The sequence below is a fragment of the Pseudorasbora parva genome, chromosome 13, assembly GCF_024679245.1.
Source record: "Pseudorasbora parva isolate DD20220531a chromosome 13, ASM2467924v1, whole genome shotgun sequence".
Lineage (NCBI taxonomy): Eukaryota > Metazoa > Chordata > Actinopteri > Cypriniformes > Gobionidae > Pseudorasbora > Pseudorasbora parva.
This window is the reverse complement of record NC_090184.1, coordinates 17,101,087-17,121,082: the sequence shown is the minus strand read 5'-3', so window position 1 is coordinate 17,121,082 and position 19,996 is coordinate 17,101,087. Positions and strand designations below refer to the sequence as shown.

The 19,996-nt window shown below is 38.0% G+C and overlaps 2 protein-coding genes across 2 annotated transcripts in view; one reads left to right on the top strand and one right to left on the bottom strand.

The window, feature by feature from the left end:
• The window catches only part of slc15a4 (solute carrier family 15 member 4), a 100,877-nt gene extending 100,580 nt beyond the window's left edge, over positions 1-297 (bottom strand). The window contains exon 1 of the mRNA XM_067413319.1: positions 94-297. The gene's annotated coding sequence lies outside the window, so the exon portion shown is untranslated. The remainder of the gene's footprint in view (positions 1-93) is intronic.
• Positions 298-6,456: 6,159 nt separating this feature from the next.
• The window catches only part of glt1d1 (glycosyltransferase 1 domain containing 1), a 73,693-nt gene continuing 60,153 nt past the window's right edge, over positions 6,457-19,996 (top strand). The window contains exons 1-6 of the mRNA XM_067413318.1: positions 6,457-6,701; positions 7,178-7,329; positions 8,275-8,380; positions 11,255-11,306; positions 12,580-12,616; positions 12,804-12,860. Coding sequence (XP_067269419.1) covers positions 6,634-6,701; positions 7,178-7,329; positions 8,275-8,380; positions 11,255-11,306; positions 12,580-12,616; positions 12,804-12,860 — 472 coding nt within the window. The 5' untranslated portion in view covers positions 6,457-6,633. The remainder of the gene's footprint in view (positions 6,702-7,177; positions 7,330-8,274; positions 8,381-11,254; positions 11,307-12,579; positions 12,617-12,803; positions 12,861-19,996) is intronic.

Below are 19,996 nucleotides of genomic sequence, written 5' to 3'. Positions count from 1 at the left end.
GGCGCTGACATGCTGTCAGAAACCTCTATATTTTACTTAGTAAACAGGCTAACAACATATTACCATATTATATATATATATGTACAACGTTACCGTTCTTGCACACTTAGCACTGCTCCACATTTAGCTGTTCATCCCGCTACGTGTTTATCAAAGTCCTCGGGATACATGTTATTAAAATATTATCTTAAAATTCCTAAAACTCTGGCGGTATGAAGTTTAGCTATCGGCTCTCAGAGTAAACAGCCAGTCACAATACTACCGCGTGACACCCGGTTAACTCACAAACGTCAAAATGACCCGCCCGCAGCTCAATTATCAGATCTACATATCATATGGATGTGCTTATAGTGTGTCATGTGAGGAGTATCAGGTTGATCGTTTTGTGTACAACACGTAGAGACAAGCGGCAACAAACTAGCACAACAGACAACGGGAATGGCTGATTGGATAAAGAGAAAAGAAAGCTTGTTTCTATTGGCTAGTATTACAGCCCATCAATTCTGCATATAAACTTCTATCCTTGCATATGATAAATATTTTAAATACGGTTTGTTTATGGTTATTTACCTTGGTGATGCTTGTGTTTTTGTTATATTAAATAATAGTTTTATAACAATAGGTTTTATAGCCTATATACATAATGTTATACTTTTTTTGTACTTTATACATAATCGTATTTACTTTTACGACACTGTCATGTACATTTTTAAATACGGTTTGTTTATGTTTATTTACACCCATTTGCAATGTGTTTTTAATAAAAAGGACAAATGAAAGAAAGACAGAACAAAAGAATAAAAAATATTTAGTTTTGAATAGTTTGTGCAGAACCACTTGTGTGTTTTTTGTAAAAAAATAAAAAAAAAAACTTAAATGAAATAAAATATAAATAGTTTGTGCATCACCACCACTGATAATCATATTGACCCCACTAGTATTTAAAATAATAATAATAATAATAATAATAATAATAATAATAATAATAATAATAATAATAATAATAATAATAATAATAATAATAATATAAAATAAAAAATGCTTATTCTGGAAGGTTTTATATATTTTTACATATTTGTATTATACATAATCATATTTCACAGGCGGCCATGTAACAATTTAAATTAGATTCATAACTTATTTATTATAAATGTTTATTGTTTTTTGTGGGTTTGTGCTTTTTTTTGTTTTTTTGTTAAAGCGTTATTAAATAAATTGGTTAAAATCGGTTTAAATTAATTCAATGGGCCAACTACATTTCCCATTATTAATACAGAATCTTCTTACTATGCCTGTTACTATAATAATTATAATACTATAATACTGTTACTATATATATATATATATATATATATATATATATATATATATATATATATATATATATATATATATATATATATATATATATATATATATATATATATATATATATATATATATATATATATATATATATATATATAGTTACAGTATTATATATATAGTAATGTGTATTGGAAATTTAGCTCTGTGGTTTCTTAGTAATTGTTTCCTTTATTAGTCGTTAAGGTTATAATGTCCTTGCTCATTTTGTATTATTCTCATGAATAGTGAACTGCTGAACTCATAAATTAATTTGATCAAAAGTAAAAAAGTGTTTGAGTGGCAGTTATGTAGACTGATAGATCATACCGACACCATCCCTCAGAACAGAACTAGAGATGCGTAACATCATGTAGCTGACAGACTTTTAAGGATCAAGAGGTGAATAAAACTTTTCCAACTTTAGCCTTCTTTTCCTCATTCAGATCCATTAAAATGTATGAAATTCATGAACTCAATTTCAAACGGTCTCTACTATGAGGAAGTGCCAGTGGCAATTTGCTGTGGCATGATAACACTATATGAAAGTCAGCATGTCCCTCATTCACAGCTCCTCTCTCACTCATGAAAACTGACAAGACTACTAAACATACCATTTATGTGTTTTCTATCATTAAAGAAACAGGTTCACGTGTAGTTCTACGAACTCACAACTTGACTTCCTGGTTTTCCCTGCCACACACACATCTATCGATTTTTAATTGAAAGATATAAAATATAATATATATACTAATTTATAACATCATTTGTGTCTGTCTAAGGTGATCAAGACTTAAAACGGTTTAAAAAAAAGTATAGATTAAAAACAACAACTAATGGTAATCCATAGGAAAGAAGGCAACATAAGAGTGTGTAACATATGACAATACCAGACAACGAATTGTAAGATGGGAATTGTCTGAGAGCTCCTACTTGTACTGCTGTTGTGACTCCTGTTCATTAGCACGATTTCACTTTTTTAAATTTAGTGTGTAATGTTGCTGTTTGAGCAAAAACAACATCTGTTGTTCAAAGTTTAAAGATAAGGGAGTTATTTGTTTTTAAAGAAATCAATTTCTAAAGAATACAGCAAACAGCTGGTAGGGAACTACAGTCTTTTCCTCCAGACTCGGTGACATCAGCAGCTTTAATATTTACATAAACCCCTTCTAGAAGGAAATATTAAATAAGGTGGAAGAGGCCATTTTTTATTGCTGTGGAATAGGCTGGAGTGTTGTTGCTGCAATGCCGACAAAACGCTGTTATTTTCATCCGGATTGTAGGTCCACTTTGTTCAGCCTTCCTAGGGACGGGGGAGTTAGGGATCAATGGTTAAAATTGCAATCTCGCTCTCTGTGCTGCACATTTTACGGAAGAAAGCGCACAATCTTCACAAGTTCAGGATTCGCACAACGGCTTGTCCTGAAAGATGGAGCAGTTCCAACTTTAAAAACAGAAGCTGTTTACGGGCAATAACCTGTAAGCGTCATTTATTTTTCGTCGTTGAGTTTTCCTGTAATAGTTTGTATTGTTAATTGTACGTCGTAGCAAGGAAATAAACAAATGACAATGCTGTTTGGCTCTGCAAACCAGTTTGTTAATCCTTTGACACATCGATCACATTCTATGCTGGTCCTTGGAGCGTATGATCACATATATATGTAGTTAGAATGTTTAGTGATCAACTGCCAAATTCAAAAATGTAAAATTACAGTTCAAATTACATTACACAATCAAAAAATGTCACCTATATCAGGAGAAGTGGATGATCTTAGATTGTAAATCCAGCATACCCCATGTCCATCAGTGTTTAAACATATCCCGGCGACCGGACACCCACAGCCCGTGATAACTTTACCGATCAACTAACAACTAACTAACTAATCATTTTCTACCCTGTTTCCTGTTTCCTCCTACATAAGGAGAATTCAGGGTGATTGAGACACTTTTCCCAAGTCATCTTAATGCCAAAAAGTGTCCCAATCACCTTGAATTCACCCCCTATCAGGAGAAGTGGATGATCTCGTGTTGTAAATCCAGCAGGCTCCGTCAGTGTTTAAACATATAATGGCGGCACGGACGCCCATGGCCCATGAAAACTTTACAGATTAACTAACACATCAACTAACATTTTCTACCCTGTTCCTTCATGTTATGTCACATTACATATACCAGGTGAAGTGGATGATCTTGTGTTGTAAATCCAACAGGTTTTTTTATTTTTATTTTTATTTTTACGAACTAGGAACATGTTACAGTGCACCACGCAAACACAATCAAGCCTTCAAAAGATTGTGTTTTACTACCACTTTAAGCTTTGATAGTGGTCCCATAGAAACACATAAGAGCTCTGATTATAACATCACGTGTTGTCATCTTGAGGCTAAGGTAATTGCAACATGTCGTAAATGCAAGCAAAATTCCAATATGGAAACGAAACCAAAACAAAGGCAAAATGTGACATAACACACCAGTTGAAGGGGTGGAGGGATGAAGTGCAACTTATGTCCCAGAAGTCTATGGTACAAGCAGAGTATTGTCTGACCAAGGTGCAGCCAGAGGGACGAGGGAACTTCACAAGGAACAAGGACAAAGGACCCTGGTGAGGAGCCAATGTGGGGCTGACTGGTCCATGGGCTGAGGTGGAGTTATGGGCTCGCCACCCTGAGGCGAAGCAAGGGAATCCACTCGCAAAGGCAGTGCTGGTGACTGGAAGATCCACTCCAGTTTTAATTCAAAGGGTTGAACTAGTAGATGAGGAGATGAGGGAATGAGGGAGCCAGTGGCGGAATGACTGAAAGACTGACTAGTTTTGGCAGAGGAGGTGGGAGAGGGTGACTGGGCGCGTACATCGTCAATGGCGAAAAAACTGATTTGGGTCTGCCTGGGATCAGCGGAGGCCGATCATCCTCTTCTAGTGCCACTAAAATTCCCACTTGTTCGGGAAGATACAACCAGCTCACACACCAGGCCAGACTAGATGTCGGGTTTCCATTCTGGGACAGACAGGGTATCGGCTCTGGCTCTTTGTCCGTGGTGGGTTTCAACACTAGCACTTGGTCTGTGGGGAGCTCGGTTCTGTCTCTGTGGTGGGCATTTGGGCTTTTTAGCTGGGATACACACACCGCAGGCTTTGAGGATGACTTCTCTACAGGTTCCTCTGGTCATGTTAGGGTTAGGTCAGTATTTTGGGCGAGCTGGCAGAAATTAAGCGAAAAGTCCAATATTGAGAGCCCTTTACAGGCTAGTGCGATGAATTCTTCACTATAATCCATCTTTTTTCTTTGTTCTCGTATTTTGTAAAATTCTAGGTCCAATCAAGATACAAAAAAGTTCAAAAACAAAGGCATGTAATCCACAGGAAAGACCGTAAGGTAACAGTAATTTGACAATACCAGACAGTAAACTGAAGGAAACGAGGAACATATAGGCTAAATATAGTGTGTTCAAGTTCTCCTGGAATCTATTTTCAAAGTCATGTTTACGACAACATGTGCGTTCAAGTCTCTTTGGTCGGAGCAAGATGACCATGTAAATGGCCTTTACATAATAAATTTCACGGCTTAAAGAAAATCCCGAATTTCCCACTGGTATTTATGACTTCCTGATGGCAATCATGTGATCAATTATGATCTTTACGACATGACTTTAACGCACCATATATGGCAACTAATGCTGCATTCACATGCTCTCGGAATTATCGTAAATACAAGTTTCCACTAGCCTGACAAGCCAGACCCACATCAAGATGTTTGGTCTGGAAACTCACCATAGACAGGGCTCAATCCGAGGGGCGGGATAAACGGTTGTCTTTCAAACTCCCTCTGCACGCGATAGGATAGCGCTACACCAACCGGAGCAACGACGGTGAAGGGGAGCTCGCTGACAGATTAAACATTCGCCGAATCCGGTCGGCTAAACTCCGAACACATCTTCCCTTTTTAAGAATGACTTCAATCATTGCGGGCAGAGCTGATTCGAAAGCCGCCGTTCGCCAGTTTCTGTGTTACTAGAAGCACGCAAACGCAACTCGGCCGTCATCATTATGGCCCCGCCCGCCGACTCTATACAGGACATGATTGGGCCGTCCAGAATCTGAGGAATACAGCTCAGATAGGAATTGAGAGTTGCTAGACCACACTTGCGGGCAAATTAAATTTGCTGCCGCTAGGGTGCGTCTAGATTTCTAGGCTAAGTTTCCACATGAATGCACATGAACACCCTCCCATTTCAAAATTTAAATGGGATGAGCTCGTAATCATGACGCCAGAAGTGGGAATTATCAACGATAGCACGTGAAGGCGGCATAATAAGGAACAAATAATAAGGAAAGGAAATAAGGAATACTGTTTCTTGAAATTGTAGACTAATGATATTTCTCTCTGTGTAGAAAATCTAACAAATACAATACACAGAATGAGGCTATCACAATAATTATTAAACAGAGAGAGCGAGAATACTACACATTTGCCAAACACTAAAGCAAAAGAACGAACAGGAAACTCAAGGGCTTAAAAACACAGAGGATTATTAAGAAAAAAAAGGGGTACAGTGCACAGATCGACGACCAATCAGATCCCATGACAAATAATAATTAACTAGAACACAGGCAAAAAAGTAACAAGGAATACAATAAACGGGACAATACATTTATAACTGACAATGTTTACTGTTTTGAGCACAACGAGATTTCTTTCAAGATGTATATTCTTTGCATCATCAGTTAATTATAACAATTCACTAAATAATTTGCCAATTTAATACTAAAAAGTGTTTTTTACAGAAAAAAAATGTATCAAAATGTGATTGTGGTAATTTGATAAAAAGTATTCTTAGCATGGCACGCAATTACTTTTTTTTTTGGTGATTTTTTAATTTTTAATTTTAGGTCAGTCTGATATACTGCATTTTAGGCTATTTTTATAGCTTACATTTCCGAGGCATTGGTCCACAATCCAGATCGTGTAACTGTTAAGTTATAATAGCGCATGCATGCACTCGAAATTATTAATATAAATCTTAATATATTTTTAGATGTGATTTGGTGCCACATTTCATATTTTGAATGTTGCACCCACTATAGTTCCGTGTTTCCGGAGGGTCTTGATTTTAAACGGACCCGTCCTAAAATAAACTCCACGCGCATCGGTTTGGGGAGGCTGGTCTCTGACGTGACAGCAATAAGATTAACAGAGTCAGGTCAAGAGAGTAGCTCATTGTCCCACTACTGTGCTGGCAGGCGCTCTCGCATTGTTTATTAGCGTCAGCATTTTATCACCACAAGCTGAAATGCGCCTGCTCTTCCTAGCCTGCTTAAGTCCAAAAACAGGGAACTGTACCACTGCCGAAAGAATAAGGTACAGTAAACGTCGCTGTTTGATTAGCGAAACCAGGAAGTATCACAGTCCTCCATTGATCATCAGCTCTCACAACACTGCTTATCCGAGCAGTATTAATCCTATAAGGCGATCATTTTTCAAATGAAGCGATTTTTTAACATGTAGCACATTATATCATTGTGTGACGTATTGCACTGCATAATACACACACAACGTTACGCCATTTGGAAGCTATTATCGCTGTTGTAGTATCATATATATTTTTGTTTTGTTTGTTTGTTTTTGGATATGTAATGTAATATGGTATTCTTTGAAATACCATGCAAATTACATGGTACATACGCTATCGAAGTACCATATGGTATTGCATTCATTGTCTACCATGATACTGCCTCAGTTTTTTAGAGGGTGTTTTTAAAGTACAGCTCAGAGCCACTTTATTACAGAGAACCAGATGCTGATACAGTGTGTGTGTGTGTGTGTGTGTGTTGCAGAAATCATATCGTGGCTGCAGGACATACTTGTGTACTGTGCGATACAAGAGAGTTCAATTCTGCCTCTGATGTATCATCCCTGATGACGCAAGAGCCACGGTTCGAGGCTGCGCTGGCCATTCATCTTTTCAAAGGAGGCAGGCTTCTTTTAGGTGACAAGTCCCCCGGCCTCTTAAAATATACATGCACATGTTGGTTTCACTGTATTAGTGAGAGCAGCTCGTATAGATGCAAATGATTTTATGTAGAGTGTGTGTACCACATAGCCTAACCTGCCCTCACACCTACTGCACACACATCTATAGTGTTACTATCCACATCTATCGCACAATTTATGACTTTACTAGTGATAGATACATTGAAAGGCCCACTGGCACTTGAAACGTTAAATTTTTTAAGAAGTATTTGGGTAGTAATCTATTTTACAGTGTCCTTGTTACATATACTTATCATAGTAATAACAGTAAATGATGCATATTACATGCAACTAACTAACCATAAACCTAACCCTACTCTATAGTAAGGACATGCAGTCACTAAATATTACTTAAGTACCTAAATATTTAATTACACTTTAACAATGACATCTTAAAGTGTAACTGTAATTTGTTTAGGGATGCACATTATATTAATACCAGATTAGTGTAATATTAGTAATTAATGATATACATACATATAATCAGATCTATCAGATTAACATGGTACTACCATCTGATACCATTATTATTGTACCATAGTAACCACACAGTTTCAGTGTTTTTATGGGCAGCATAATGGCACTCATATTAGGTTTTTTCATTATCAATTTATGGTGTTAATTAATTAAAAACTGTAAAATGTTGACTGATATATTGTGCATCCTTACTCACATAATGCTACTTCTCCCTCACCCCCCCTACAGTATGGCCAGTTTTTTGAGTCATTGCCCAAAGTGTCCACTCTGCGGATGACTACTCTCCCCTCTGGCAAGATAAACACACTGTTTCATGCCTCAAAGACTTTCTCCACTCGAAGGATTTAAAAGTTGAACTTCAGAGGAGGTGAATAAGTAAAAAAGGGGATTTACGTCTTTGTTGTGAATTTCCATTTCTCTGCAGATGCTGGAGTGCCATTTGGAGTGGTGTTCGGAGGGACCGATGTCAACGAGGACATAAAGGATGAGCACAAGCGAGCTGTGATGGAGGAAGTTTTGCGCAAGGCCAGGTCAAGTTCACTCTGTCCCTGATGAAAGCTGCCGCTTATCCTGCTCTAGTCATCTGTAATTATTGGAATAGTTTGAGCAAAAAAATGTAATTCTGTCATCATTTATGACCCATTTCAAACCTGTGACTTCCTTTATACTGTGAAACACAAAAGAAGAGACTTTAAAGAATGTATTGGCTGTTCTGTTTGTTTTTCACATAACATTTGAATGGCTTCAGAAGACTATACTGCCTAAAATCATACGGCCACCTTACAGTATGATACTTTGATGGTGCTTTTGCATCTTTTTTGAGACTTGAAATCTCCAGTATTTTTTAAAAAAGGGGGTTATGTCAATCCTGAATATCTATTAAAGTAGTATTGCATCCTTCTTATCTCCAAAATATCTGTAGTTTTATCATATTTATAAAAGACAGTTGTGCGGTAAAGAGATTTTCAGAATAAAACCGAGCGGCTGGAGGCGTATCTTGTGGGCGGAGCTAAAGATTCACGTTCATGTTGTTTACTTTATGTGCACTTTCGCACCAATAGCCAACAACACAGACATTTGAAGCAGTTTTACACACACGCCTGCGGTTCCAACGTATGACCGTGAACCTTTATCGTTCAGGCTGCTCCATCTTTCAGCATTAGATGATCTGCAAATCCGTAGTTGAACTGGGCCTTGTTTAAAAAATAATAATAATAATTGCCAGAATGCAGGGAACAAACAAAACACTTGCGCAACTCCATGGCTGCTCCGTAAAAACAAGCTCCATCCACTGTCCCCTTAACACTGGGTTCTTTTGGAAGCTAAACAGGGTTGTCTTGCCCTGACAACCAAAAAACACTTCTTTGGAGATATTGTTGATTTTGTGAAGTCATGTGTCCTGTGCACACTTCCCTAAAGCTGAGCAAAGCGTGTTGATGGGCGTTTGCTCTCTCGCTCTGGTCGATGTGTAAAAAAACTCAGAATGCATGAAATATAGCATTATACCCCCCTTTAAAGTTTTTTTTTTCTCCACAAATAAAGAAGGTCCTACAGGTTTGGAGCAAGGGTGGGCAAATGATTTTTAACTGTAGGTCAACTATATAAAAAGAGGATTAAATAAGAGTACTAGTGTATTGTTAATCTCTACATCTGAGATTAGACTTTAATTAGTCTTCTAATCTGCACCAGATAATGTGGTCTTTTAAATCTTGGAGACAATCATCCATGAGATTACAGATGTATGCTCTAAACTAGGTTGTCTATATACACGTTTTTTTGGGTGAAAGATAGATCAAAAAAATAAACAATGCATTTTTTTTTTTTTTTTTTTAGCTTATATTTATATATTTTTTTTTTCCAGCTTATATTTATATTCACCAGGGGTGCTAATAATTCTTACCACACAGCTCATTGAGGAGGCCATATATACACACCGATCAGGCATAACATTGTGGTAAAGTGAATAACACTGATTATCTCTTCATCACGGCACTTGTTGAACATTTTGTCCTTAAAGTTGATGTGTTAGAAGCAAGAAAAATGGGCAAACGTAAGGATTTGAGTGAGTGCCAAATGCCAAATTGTGATGATTAGACAACTCGGTCAAAGCATCTCCAAAACTGCAGCTCTTGTGGGTTGTTTCCAGTCTGCAGTGGTCAGTATCTATCAAAAATTGTCAATGGAAGGAATAAGCGACAGGGTTATGAGCGGCCAAGTCTCATTGACGCACGTGGGGAGCAAAGGCTGGCCGTTGTGGTCAGATCAAACAGCTGAGCTACTGTAGCTCAACATGCTCAAGAAGTTAATGCTGGTTCTAATGGAAAGGTGTCACTATACAAAGTTTGTGCCCATGCTGACCCCTGTCCACCACCGAAAGCACCAACAGTGTGCATGTGAGCATCAGAACTGGACCTCGGAGCAATGGAAGAAGGTGGCCTGGTCTGATGAATCACGTTTTTCTTTATATCACGTCACCCGGTGTGTGTCGAGGGGGTTTGCCAATTAGTATTGACCGTATTTGACTGACCAAACTTTTGAACGGTAGTTGTCTCTCTTTTTAATGCTTTCTCTTTTTAATGCTCTTTCTTTTTTATCCTCCATTGGGCCTTTGGCCTAAAAGGTTGATGGGATCAGATATCATTATGTGACATTTCTCCTCCTCTTATTAATAATACATCTGTACTCAAAGCCTGCCAGCTATGGTTTCAAATCATTACCTGGTGTTCCAGATTCTTGTGGTGTGTTTGATTAGTACAGACAGACTCACACCCTTTTGACAGTCTTTAAGGAATAATTGTCACTATGGAGCCCTTCCACTTCAAACACATCTCTCAGAGAAGACCCCCTGCTGATGCCGTTACTGACTTACCTTCACATCTCCTGAAAGAAAGAGATGAGGGACAAGGGATGATCAAGAGGGGAACCATGGGGTTTAGTTTGCAGTCATTTGGAAAAATATCCCAACACAATATGTCTGCATTTTTTATTTATTCAACCCACAAAAAAAGGACCTTATGTCTTATGCATGTGCTCTTGTTTGTGTGTATTTGCATTTGTTTTGAGTTTGAATAAAGGGAGCTTTATATACAGCAAGACAGAGGCATAGTCCAATTTCAATTAAAGAAATCCTGTTCCTTATCCAGACTTTAAGCGATAATCCAGGATTGCATTGGTTTTTGATTTGCGTGGCTTGACTTGGTTTGATTTACAGATTTTTTTGGCGAGCGCCAACAGCTTTGATGTCTGGGAAAGTGTGGAATTGCAGCGAAATGAAAGCGATTGAACGCAGTCACTGGGGTGTACCTCACTATCACAAACTTGTGTGCACACAAATCTGACTTTTTCGTGTTTCTTCACATGTTAAACGTGTCAACTCACTTTCTTCATCTCTCTCTCACATGCAGGTTTGCTGTGGCATTCACTGATGCATTGAAAGAACAGGCTCAGGCGGTCCTGGTAAGAAACATTTGCGTTTACAGCTCCAGGTTCATAAGATTGCTGTTGTTAACATGGTAGAAGAAACTCTCTGCAAGTGTCAGGAACCCTTTCCATTCACTTAATGTATATGAACTGCAGCGCTTAGATCGACTATTGACTTAGATTAGCTGTGTGATTGACTTAATAGCATTTGAACACTTGCTTAAAGTTAGTGTGAAATCATGATTCATAGTATTTACTTTTTTATTGCACAAGATCTGTCCTGGTCTTATTGTGCACAAGGTATGGTGGGGTACTTTTTTGTAAATGTAACAACAAATTTAGCTCATTGAAAGGGTATTGTGTTAATTTGGGAATAAATATGCTAGTGTTCATTTCTGATGGCCTCCTAGTAGAGGTAGAAAATAATAGAAAGAACTACCGTACTGCGCTAGCTGATGCTATAAATACAGCTGGAGGATTTAACGGCTATAAATGCAATATCCTGCCTCGCATCCTATAATAGCACCGCATTAAAATCACTATTTCCATGTTTTATCCTCAAATGAAACCCCAGACACACATGTGGAAGTCACGGAAAACAACAGGATGTCTTTGTCACACACACACCAGGGGTCTCCCTCTCCCAGGACGGATAACATCCAGCCAATTTCCCCTCCGTCTGTGTGAAATTATCCACTTTATCTCAACCAGCCATTTACATATTGTTCTTTTATTACCTTCCTGCTGCTATATTATTTTTTCCCCCTCCACTGTTATTGATCTAGGTGAATCATGGATTCGCCACACCATACAAAGATTTTTTCCAGCAGATATTTTCTGCTATTACATTAGCCAAGGACATGTTTCAAGCATGAACTTTGAACATCGATAACTCTATTATCATAAAAAGAGAAATTTTAAAGGTTGAGATTTAGATTTATTTTCACCTGAAGGGATTTCAGGGTCACAAAACCTTAAAATGGCAGGACATCTTAAAATTGTGAAGAACAAAATACTAAATTAGTAGTATAATGTAAAATGAACCCAGTAAAATAAGCAAAATAGTAGTAATTATTATTAGTTAGTAATTCTTAAAATGAAATAATTATTATTTATAAATATAATAGTTTTTGTAGTGTTATGCTCATCTCTAAAAACGTTATATATTTTTTTACTATTCTTTTACAATAATCATAAACCAGTGGAGAAGTCATGGAAATAAATTTGTTTAAGGTTAGAACCCCTCATCTCACACTAACAGTAATGTCCAGCAGGGGGCTGACATTTCTTTCTTGAACATTTTTTCCAGGTATGCGAGAGCAAGAAGATCTGTGTGCAGCCTCAAGGTAGGGTTTACGTATACTGAATGCTTTCCCATGGTATTGCATATATATATATATATATATATATATATATATATATATATATATATATATATATATATATATATATATATATTATATATTATTATATATTATAATTTTTTTTAAAATGTATACAGTATAATTTTAAAATGTCTGCATATTTTTCCAGGGATTGAGACCAAAGTGGCATTAAATTTCAGCTGGAGCGACTTCCTTCACAGCACAGGTGCAACACCTTCACGATTCTCCTCTCCTTTCATCCTACATCATTAAATACACAATAGACATGGATAGAACAGCATTAGATGAATTTCCGGACACAGTTTGGTAAATAGCTTGATGTGCATTCATCATCATCCATCTCAAGCACTGTGATAATTTTGATGAGCAACAGACGTCGCCCCATTGAATATACATGTGGTGCTCCGGCCTCAACACTCTTAAACTCAAATATGCTCAAGAGCACTCAACCTTGATTAGAGACAACCTGAGTGCCTGCCAGGAGCCAAGAGGCTGTGCATTTGAGCGAGTCTATGCATCTATAACATGCATAATTAAGGCAACAGAGAAAGGAATGAAAAAAAACTTTAGAAAGTACAAAGATGTATTTGTACCTTTGATATCACTTGCATCTTTTATTTGTTTTGTTGATTTAAAGGGGCCAGATGTAGAGTTCAGAAACCCTTGTTATTATCCTCACCGATGGCCATTAAGTGAACTGCAGCCAGCATCTTATAGCTTGTCCTCTCACTTCTGCACGTACATACAAGAGACTGAACGTGATTAAGTGCCCCAATATACTCAATATACAGAGAAGTTCTTTTTGAAATAAATTGAAGTTGGAAATACCTTTAAGTGATACACTGTTAACAAACATCCCGACACTGCCCAGGCTGCTTAGAGTGGAAATTGGATGAATATGTAATTCATCCAATTTCCGTGCTGCATGGTTTCCTCTCAATGACAAAATTAACACACAACAAAAACGACAGCGGTGAAAAAAAGCAGTTAAGAAAGTGTCTGACCATAGTAATGTGGATATATGCTTGCATAAGCTATGCAATTCACCCGCGTCATGACGACAGATGAGGTAAAATAACACTATTTGCCTTCACATTAAAATCAGTATACAGGCTTCCATAGAAAACCTTTGAAGTCGGGAAAGGTCTTGTTTTTTGGGTTTCATCACAAGCTGTTCACACACTGACAATAAAAAAGGAGTAATACATGAAAATACATACATACTATAGCCCCTTTAAGTTTTTAATGAATAATTTTCCTTGGAATTTTTTACATAAAAAAATGATTCAAAGCAGAAGCTTGTTTTTGTATCACATTCACTTTATTTACATGTCATTAGATGATAGAAAAGTTGGTTGTATTTTATAGAAATGTGGGGCGAACATTGAGCAGATGACAGACAGTGTGTTTATCGCGTGAATGCAGTGATCTCGTCATTGCAGCGCTATTTCTCTCTAGGGGTGTGCAATATATATCATCTGCAATAATATCGTAATTGTTGTTTTAACAATGTGTGATCTGACATTATCTCACACACCCAGAGTGTGTGCGCATACACTACGGGATGTAGTCTTGAAGATTAGACTAGTGTGGGTTTCACTGCATGAGTCTATATTTATATCATAAATGTGATATTTATTTTATACAAGTTTACTAAACAAGAATTTAATATTAAGTGACTTACATTTTAGACACCATATTGCTCATGTTTCAAGGGTACAAAATACCCTAGGTTTAGACAAAATACTGTCTAATTATCGTTATCGAGAACATCCCAGAAAATATCGAGATATAATTTTTTGTCAATATCGCACACCCCTATTTCTCTCACAAAATGCTTTCACCACAACTAACAGCAAAAACGAATACAGTAAGTATTGTTGTGCAGCATAACGGCGTCATTCATTATAATGGGAGTTTGGGAAAGTGTGCAGATATACTCACGATGTGTGATTGACAGCTCCGAACATTATAAAGAGAGTGTTCTTTTATCGCTCTCTGTAGTTTAATCACAATTTAAATAACAGCTACGAAGAGAAACAATGTGAAATTGATGTTTAGTCACTGGCTTGATTCACTGATGCATAAAAATTATTATACGATTTAGAAATAATTACTTGCATAAACAGAAATCACTGATCACAGATCAGGCATTAATGAACACTGTTCTGAACACTTACTGTCTGTGATGGTGGTGTCGAATCCATATCGTTAAAGTGTGTCTGAAAGCATGTGGTGACACTGAGACAGAATTACATGTAAAAAATAAACCAAATCCATTTTCTCCAAATTCTCTGGGCGGGTGAAGCAGAGAAAGGGGAGGGAACATTTCCCCATATGACGAAATATAGGGAAGATTCCAGATTGGCTCATCTCATTTTCTTAAAGGCAGAGCAGGATACCCAAGGCTTGGTTTACACCTATCGCCATTTCTAGCCACTGGGGGACCATAGGCAGACTAGTGGAACTCATATTAATGTTAAAAATCTTGATAAAGTGATGTTTTTATACACTGTAAAAAAATCCAACTAATGTTTTGTATGACAAATTAAGCTTTTAAAGTGTATTCAACTCTTTAACATGAAAAAAGTTAAGATAACTCAAACAAAGTTTGTACAACTATTAACCCTAAGTTGAAAAAACTCAAAAAGGTTCTGCAGCTGGTTGCCTTAAAGCAGCACTTGGCAACTTTTGCTCTCGGGGTCCCCCTACAGTTGGGAAAAAATAATGTCCTCAACTACTGTCGTAAGCTCTGTCATCCTACAACAGGGGATGCCATCGCGCATGCATTTGTTGACATGACAGCCCTGATAGCCCTGAACTAGTGATGCGCGGGTCGCTCATAACCCGCGTACCCCGTATGTCTATTTAATGGTCGCGGCTGCGGACGGGTTGTAAAAATATATACAGTGGTGCGGGGCGGGCCAAATAACTTCATGAAAGCGGCCCCGCGGGTTGGTGCAGAACTAACAGTTCCCCTGAACACTGCAGGAGGAGTTCACATGCAGGTGTTCTTCTGGCGGCGCGTGTGAAACGTCTTCATCCCAGGTACAGTCAGTGGCATATGTTTCAGCATGTCATATGAATATAATTTCATGGGTTTTATTTTTTTCAAACGCCAAATAATCACGATGCTCACGTTTACAAGCCAGCGTCATTATAGTAGTCTATTGGTTATCGTTTTACAGAATCTATATGATACTTCAGTTCAATGTTTGAGTGGTAGGTAATCACCATAACAAGCAGGACAGCATCGGTCGGGCATGCCTCCTTCAGCTCACGCCGATGAGCAAACGCTGGTCCAATGTTGATCCTCGTCCTGCCTTGAATCCCATCACTTTTTCGTTTCCTCTTATTGCTTTCCTCCAACAAAACCTTTTCTTTCTTATTTGTCTCTGCTGCTTCGGACATGACTATATTATATTATCCGACGAACAAAGTTGGGCTTGCACGTCCGAATTTAAGGAAGTGTGGGTGTTGGTGGAAGTGACGTATATGCCGTAAAGCAGTCGAATTTTGTAGTTCTTTTTATTCTCAGGTTACTACCCGAAACCCGAAGTTTAAAAGTACGATTAAAAACGATACAGACCCCATCAAGCTATGGCAGACGTGTCATTCAACCTATTGTAAGTCGATGTATCATCACAAGAGTCTTGAAAATATATTATGAAGGTTGAAAAGTTACCTAGTGCTGCTTTAAACTTTTAAGTTTTCTCAACTTTTTTTTTTTTTTATACAGTGTACCATGGGATCTTAAATATGATTGTTATTCCTCTGATATCATAGCTGACTTTTCAACATCATCATTACTCCAGTCTTCAGTATCACATGATACAATTTGGTTCTCAAGAAACATTTCTTATTGTCTATGTTGAAAACTGTTGTGCTGCAATGTTTTTTGGAAACCGTGATGCATTTTTTTTTCAGGATTGATGAATCGAAAGTTCAAAGGACCTTGAATTTGAGTTTCTTTGCATTATTAAAAAATATCTTTACTGTCACCTTTGATCAATTTATTGCATACTAAAGAAAGTACTGACGTTTGAATGGCACTGTAAATAACATTCACAAAATCAAAGCAAATGGCTTTTGTGTGTGTGTGTGTGTGTGTGTGTGTGTGTGTGTGTGTGTGTGTGTGTGTGTGTGTGTGTGTGTGTGTGTGTGTGTGTGTGTGTGTGTGTGTGTGTGTGTGTGTGTGTGTGTGTGTGTGTGTGTGTGTGTGTGTGTGTGTGTGTATTTATTAGACAAAGAACATGCTTTTCAAACTAAATATTTCATCAAAATAGTTTTTGTCAAAAGTTAGTTCTCAAATAGATGCAGCGATTAGATTATAATTTCTGTGTAATGCAGCGGCATTCAGATTTATAAGTGTGACTTAAGTGTCCGGAAGTGTCCAAATCTCCTGGGGCTGCTGTATATCAGGCCATCACTAATAAAAGACCCAATTCCTTGGAACATGTTGCTTTACTCTATAAAAAGCTAAATGCGCAGAGACTGATTCAAGGCCCAGAATATCTAATCCATTCTCCCGAGCTCATGCGCTGGCGTGTCGGAGTAATCTGCTCCAGTGCGCCTGCTGCTCTGCATTGAAGATTGATCTCTACATAAGCCCATGCTTGTTTGTGGAGACCCCTGGGGCTGGTGCCACTGCTCTGAGATCAGTCGACGCAAGCCTCTGCAGCTCTATCAAAGCAGGTGGTCTGACCTCCTACCACGTTGAGTGGATGATGGGATAGCGGAGATGGGATAGCGGAGATGTCACCTCTGGATCACACCCAGGTTGGAGGTCTATAGTTGTGTTGGAGCTTTTTAGGTGGAGCGAGTTTTCACATGACACAGAAGATCTCGGTGGTCCTCTGGGATCGTGCAGTATAGACCCCCTCCATAGCACTGGGTGATGATGAGAGTTACGCCTGCAGGGAAATGAGGTCCTGACGCATAGATGTTTTAGTTTTCTCAGAGATGTGAGTGGCAAGAGTGAAGTTTTGTTTCTTTTATTCTTCTCTGAGGCTTTGAGCTGTCGGAACTTTTGACTGGGTCATTGAGCTCCTCATGAGTGTCTGTGTTTTCTGCTACACTAGGCAGCAAATCCATTTTTGCTGTGACAATTACATTTCGGACATCTACGGTAGATTTACCGGAAAAAAAGCCTTTTAAGTTTCTCATAATATACATTGCACATCACTTCTTTTCTCACAGGGGGTCTCATTCAGTAATAATTGGGTGGATTCTTTCGCATTTGTACGCACAGGAGAACTTCTCGTGAAAAATTCACAACACATTAGTACGCACATTCATTTGTTCTGAACCTCGTTCGAATTTTAGTGAATTAGGAGTATTCTAAATGGGCAGCCACGAGCATGAGGTTAGTTATTTGCATAAAACACACCCAAACCATCTCCATATAAGGACATATTCTCTCCTTAAAGCCTTTCGCCACTCTTGTCAAACTGTTCGCAGGCGCACTCTCGCTCGGATACTTGAGCAATGCCAAGTGTGCCATTCTCACCAGTTCTCACAAGAAGCACCTTTTATAAAGACCCAGATTAGGGCTGCACAATTCATTTGTAATCGTGATTACAATTACGGATGTCTCAATTATGTAATCGTTCAATAAAATGTAATCACAATTACAAAAAAAAAAAAAAAAAACTGTCCATTTCTGTGCTTAATGTGTTTTTTTTTCTTCTGTATGTTATCTTAAAGGGGTACTTCAGCGTTGGGAAGAAGAATCTGTATTTAAACTGGGTCATTAATGTAGTAGAAATATGAAATTATTTTTGAATTTGGTGCCTTCTAGACTGAGAAAAGACAGAAAATGTATTTTTGTCTTATGGGGATGAAAGACTACAATTCCCAGAATGCTTCGCTGCCCTACGAGGCCATTCTCAAAGCCACCGCTACTGGATTACTGTGACTTACATAGAGAACAGACACTACAATTAAATACTGAACTTGTCTGTTCAATATAAAGATCGAATCGCCGCGTGAGTCTCACAGCACTAACTCAAATTAGGAGTCAGATTACATTGTCATAAATGAGCTGATGAGCTCTCGTGATGAGAGCTGAGGTTATCGCGACCACATTCGCGGCATACATTCACAATGCGAGTTCAGTCTGACGCGTTTTCAGTTCATGCCTTTGGAAGCTTAACTTTCATAGAAATTAATTTGAGAAGTTAAAAGACTTACATTGCTTAGCATCCGTTTAGAGGAATGCCTGCAGCTGCGAGCTGTGCTGTGAGTGTGATCTCCCATTCCCCATGCGGGTTCAAAACATGTGGAAATATCTCCCTCTGTTGGCTGTAGTCTTTAGCCTCTGGCCGAAAAGTCCAAAGACGGGAGGAATTTTTCCAGAAATAAAATGCATAAATCTCTTGTCTCAGGGGGATATGAGGGAGGGAAGCACAATCATTTGAATATACTCCAGGGTTTCTACTGATACATATGCTACTATCTACTAAAGCCATATGCTAATTGCTGAAGTAACCCTTTAAGTTTTTTTCCCCCATTGTTTAATTTTAATTTTTAGTATAGCGCAATATCATGCATTTTTTACTTTTTATGTATTTAAAGAAACCAAACCAATGGACTGTTTTCAGCTTGTTTTTTTTTATATAACAATATGGCATGCAGTTGCTTCAAACTATGTTATAAAGCTATTCAAAACTTCACTCAATGTAAATTGTGATAATCGTAATTTATAATCGCAATTACAATTTCAGGGGAATAATTGACAATTATGATTTTTTTCATTATGCCCCGCCCGCCGACTCTATACATGATGTGATTGGCCCGTCCAGATTGTGAGGAATACAGCTCAGAAGGGTATTGAGAGTTCCTAGACGACACTCGCGGGCAGATTAAATTTGCTGCCGCTAGGGTGCGTCTAGATTTCTAGGCTACTTGATACCAACAGCAACGATAGCTTCAGTTTTACCTCATCAATTTGAGCCCGCGTCCTCATCCTTTGGAAGTGCATGCAAAGTGGATTTGCTTTTGCAGCGCTGTGAAAACAGCATCATCTCAACATGTCGACAACATGAAGCAAACTCTTCCAGGCCTCAGATACAAATACAGTATTTGAGGGTCAAAGTAGAGGTTGTTTGCGAGCAGTCAGTGAAGACCAAAGGGTGGCATTATGCAAATGTGTTACAAACGTAGGTAGATTGGACTAGGAAGTAAGACTTTAAAGGGTTAGTTCACCCAAAAATGAAAATTCTGTCATTAATTACTTAACCTCATGTTGTTCGACAACTGCAAGACCTTTGTACATTTGGAACACAAATTAAGATATTTGTGTTGAAATTCGATGGCTCAGGCATTGACACCAATGTCCTC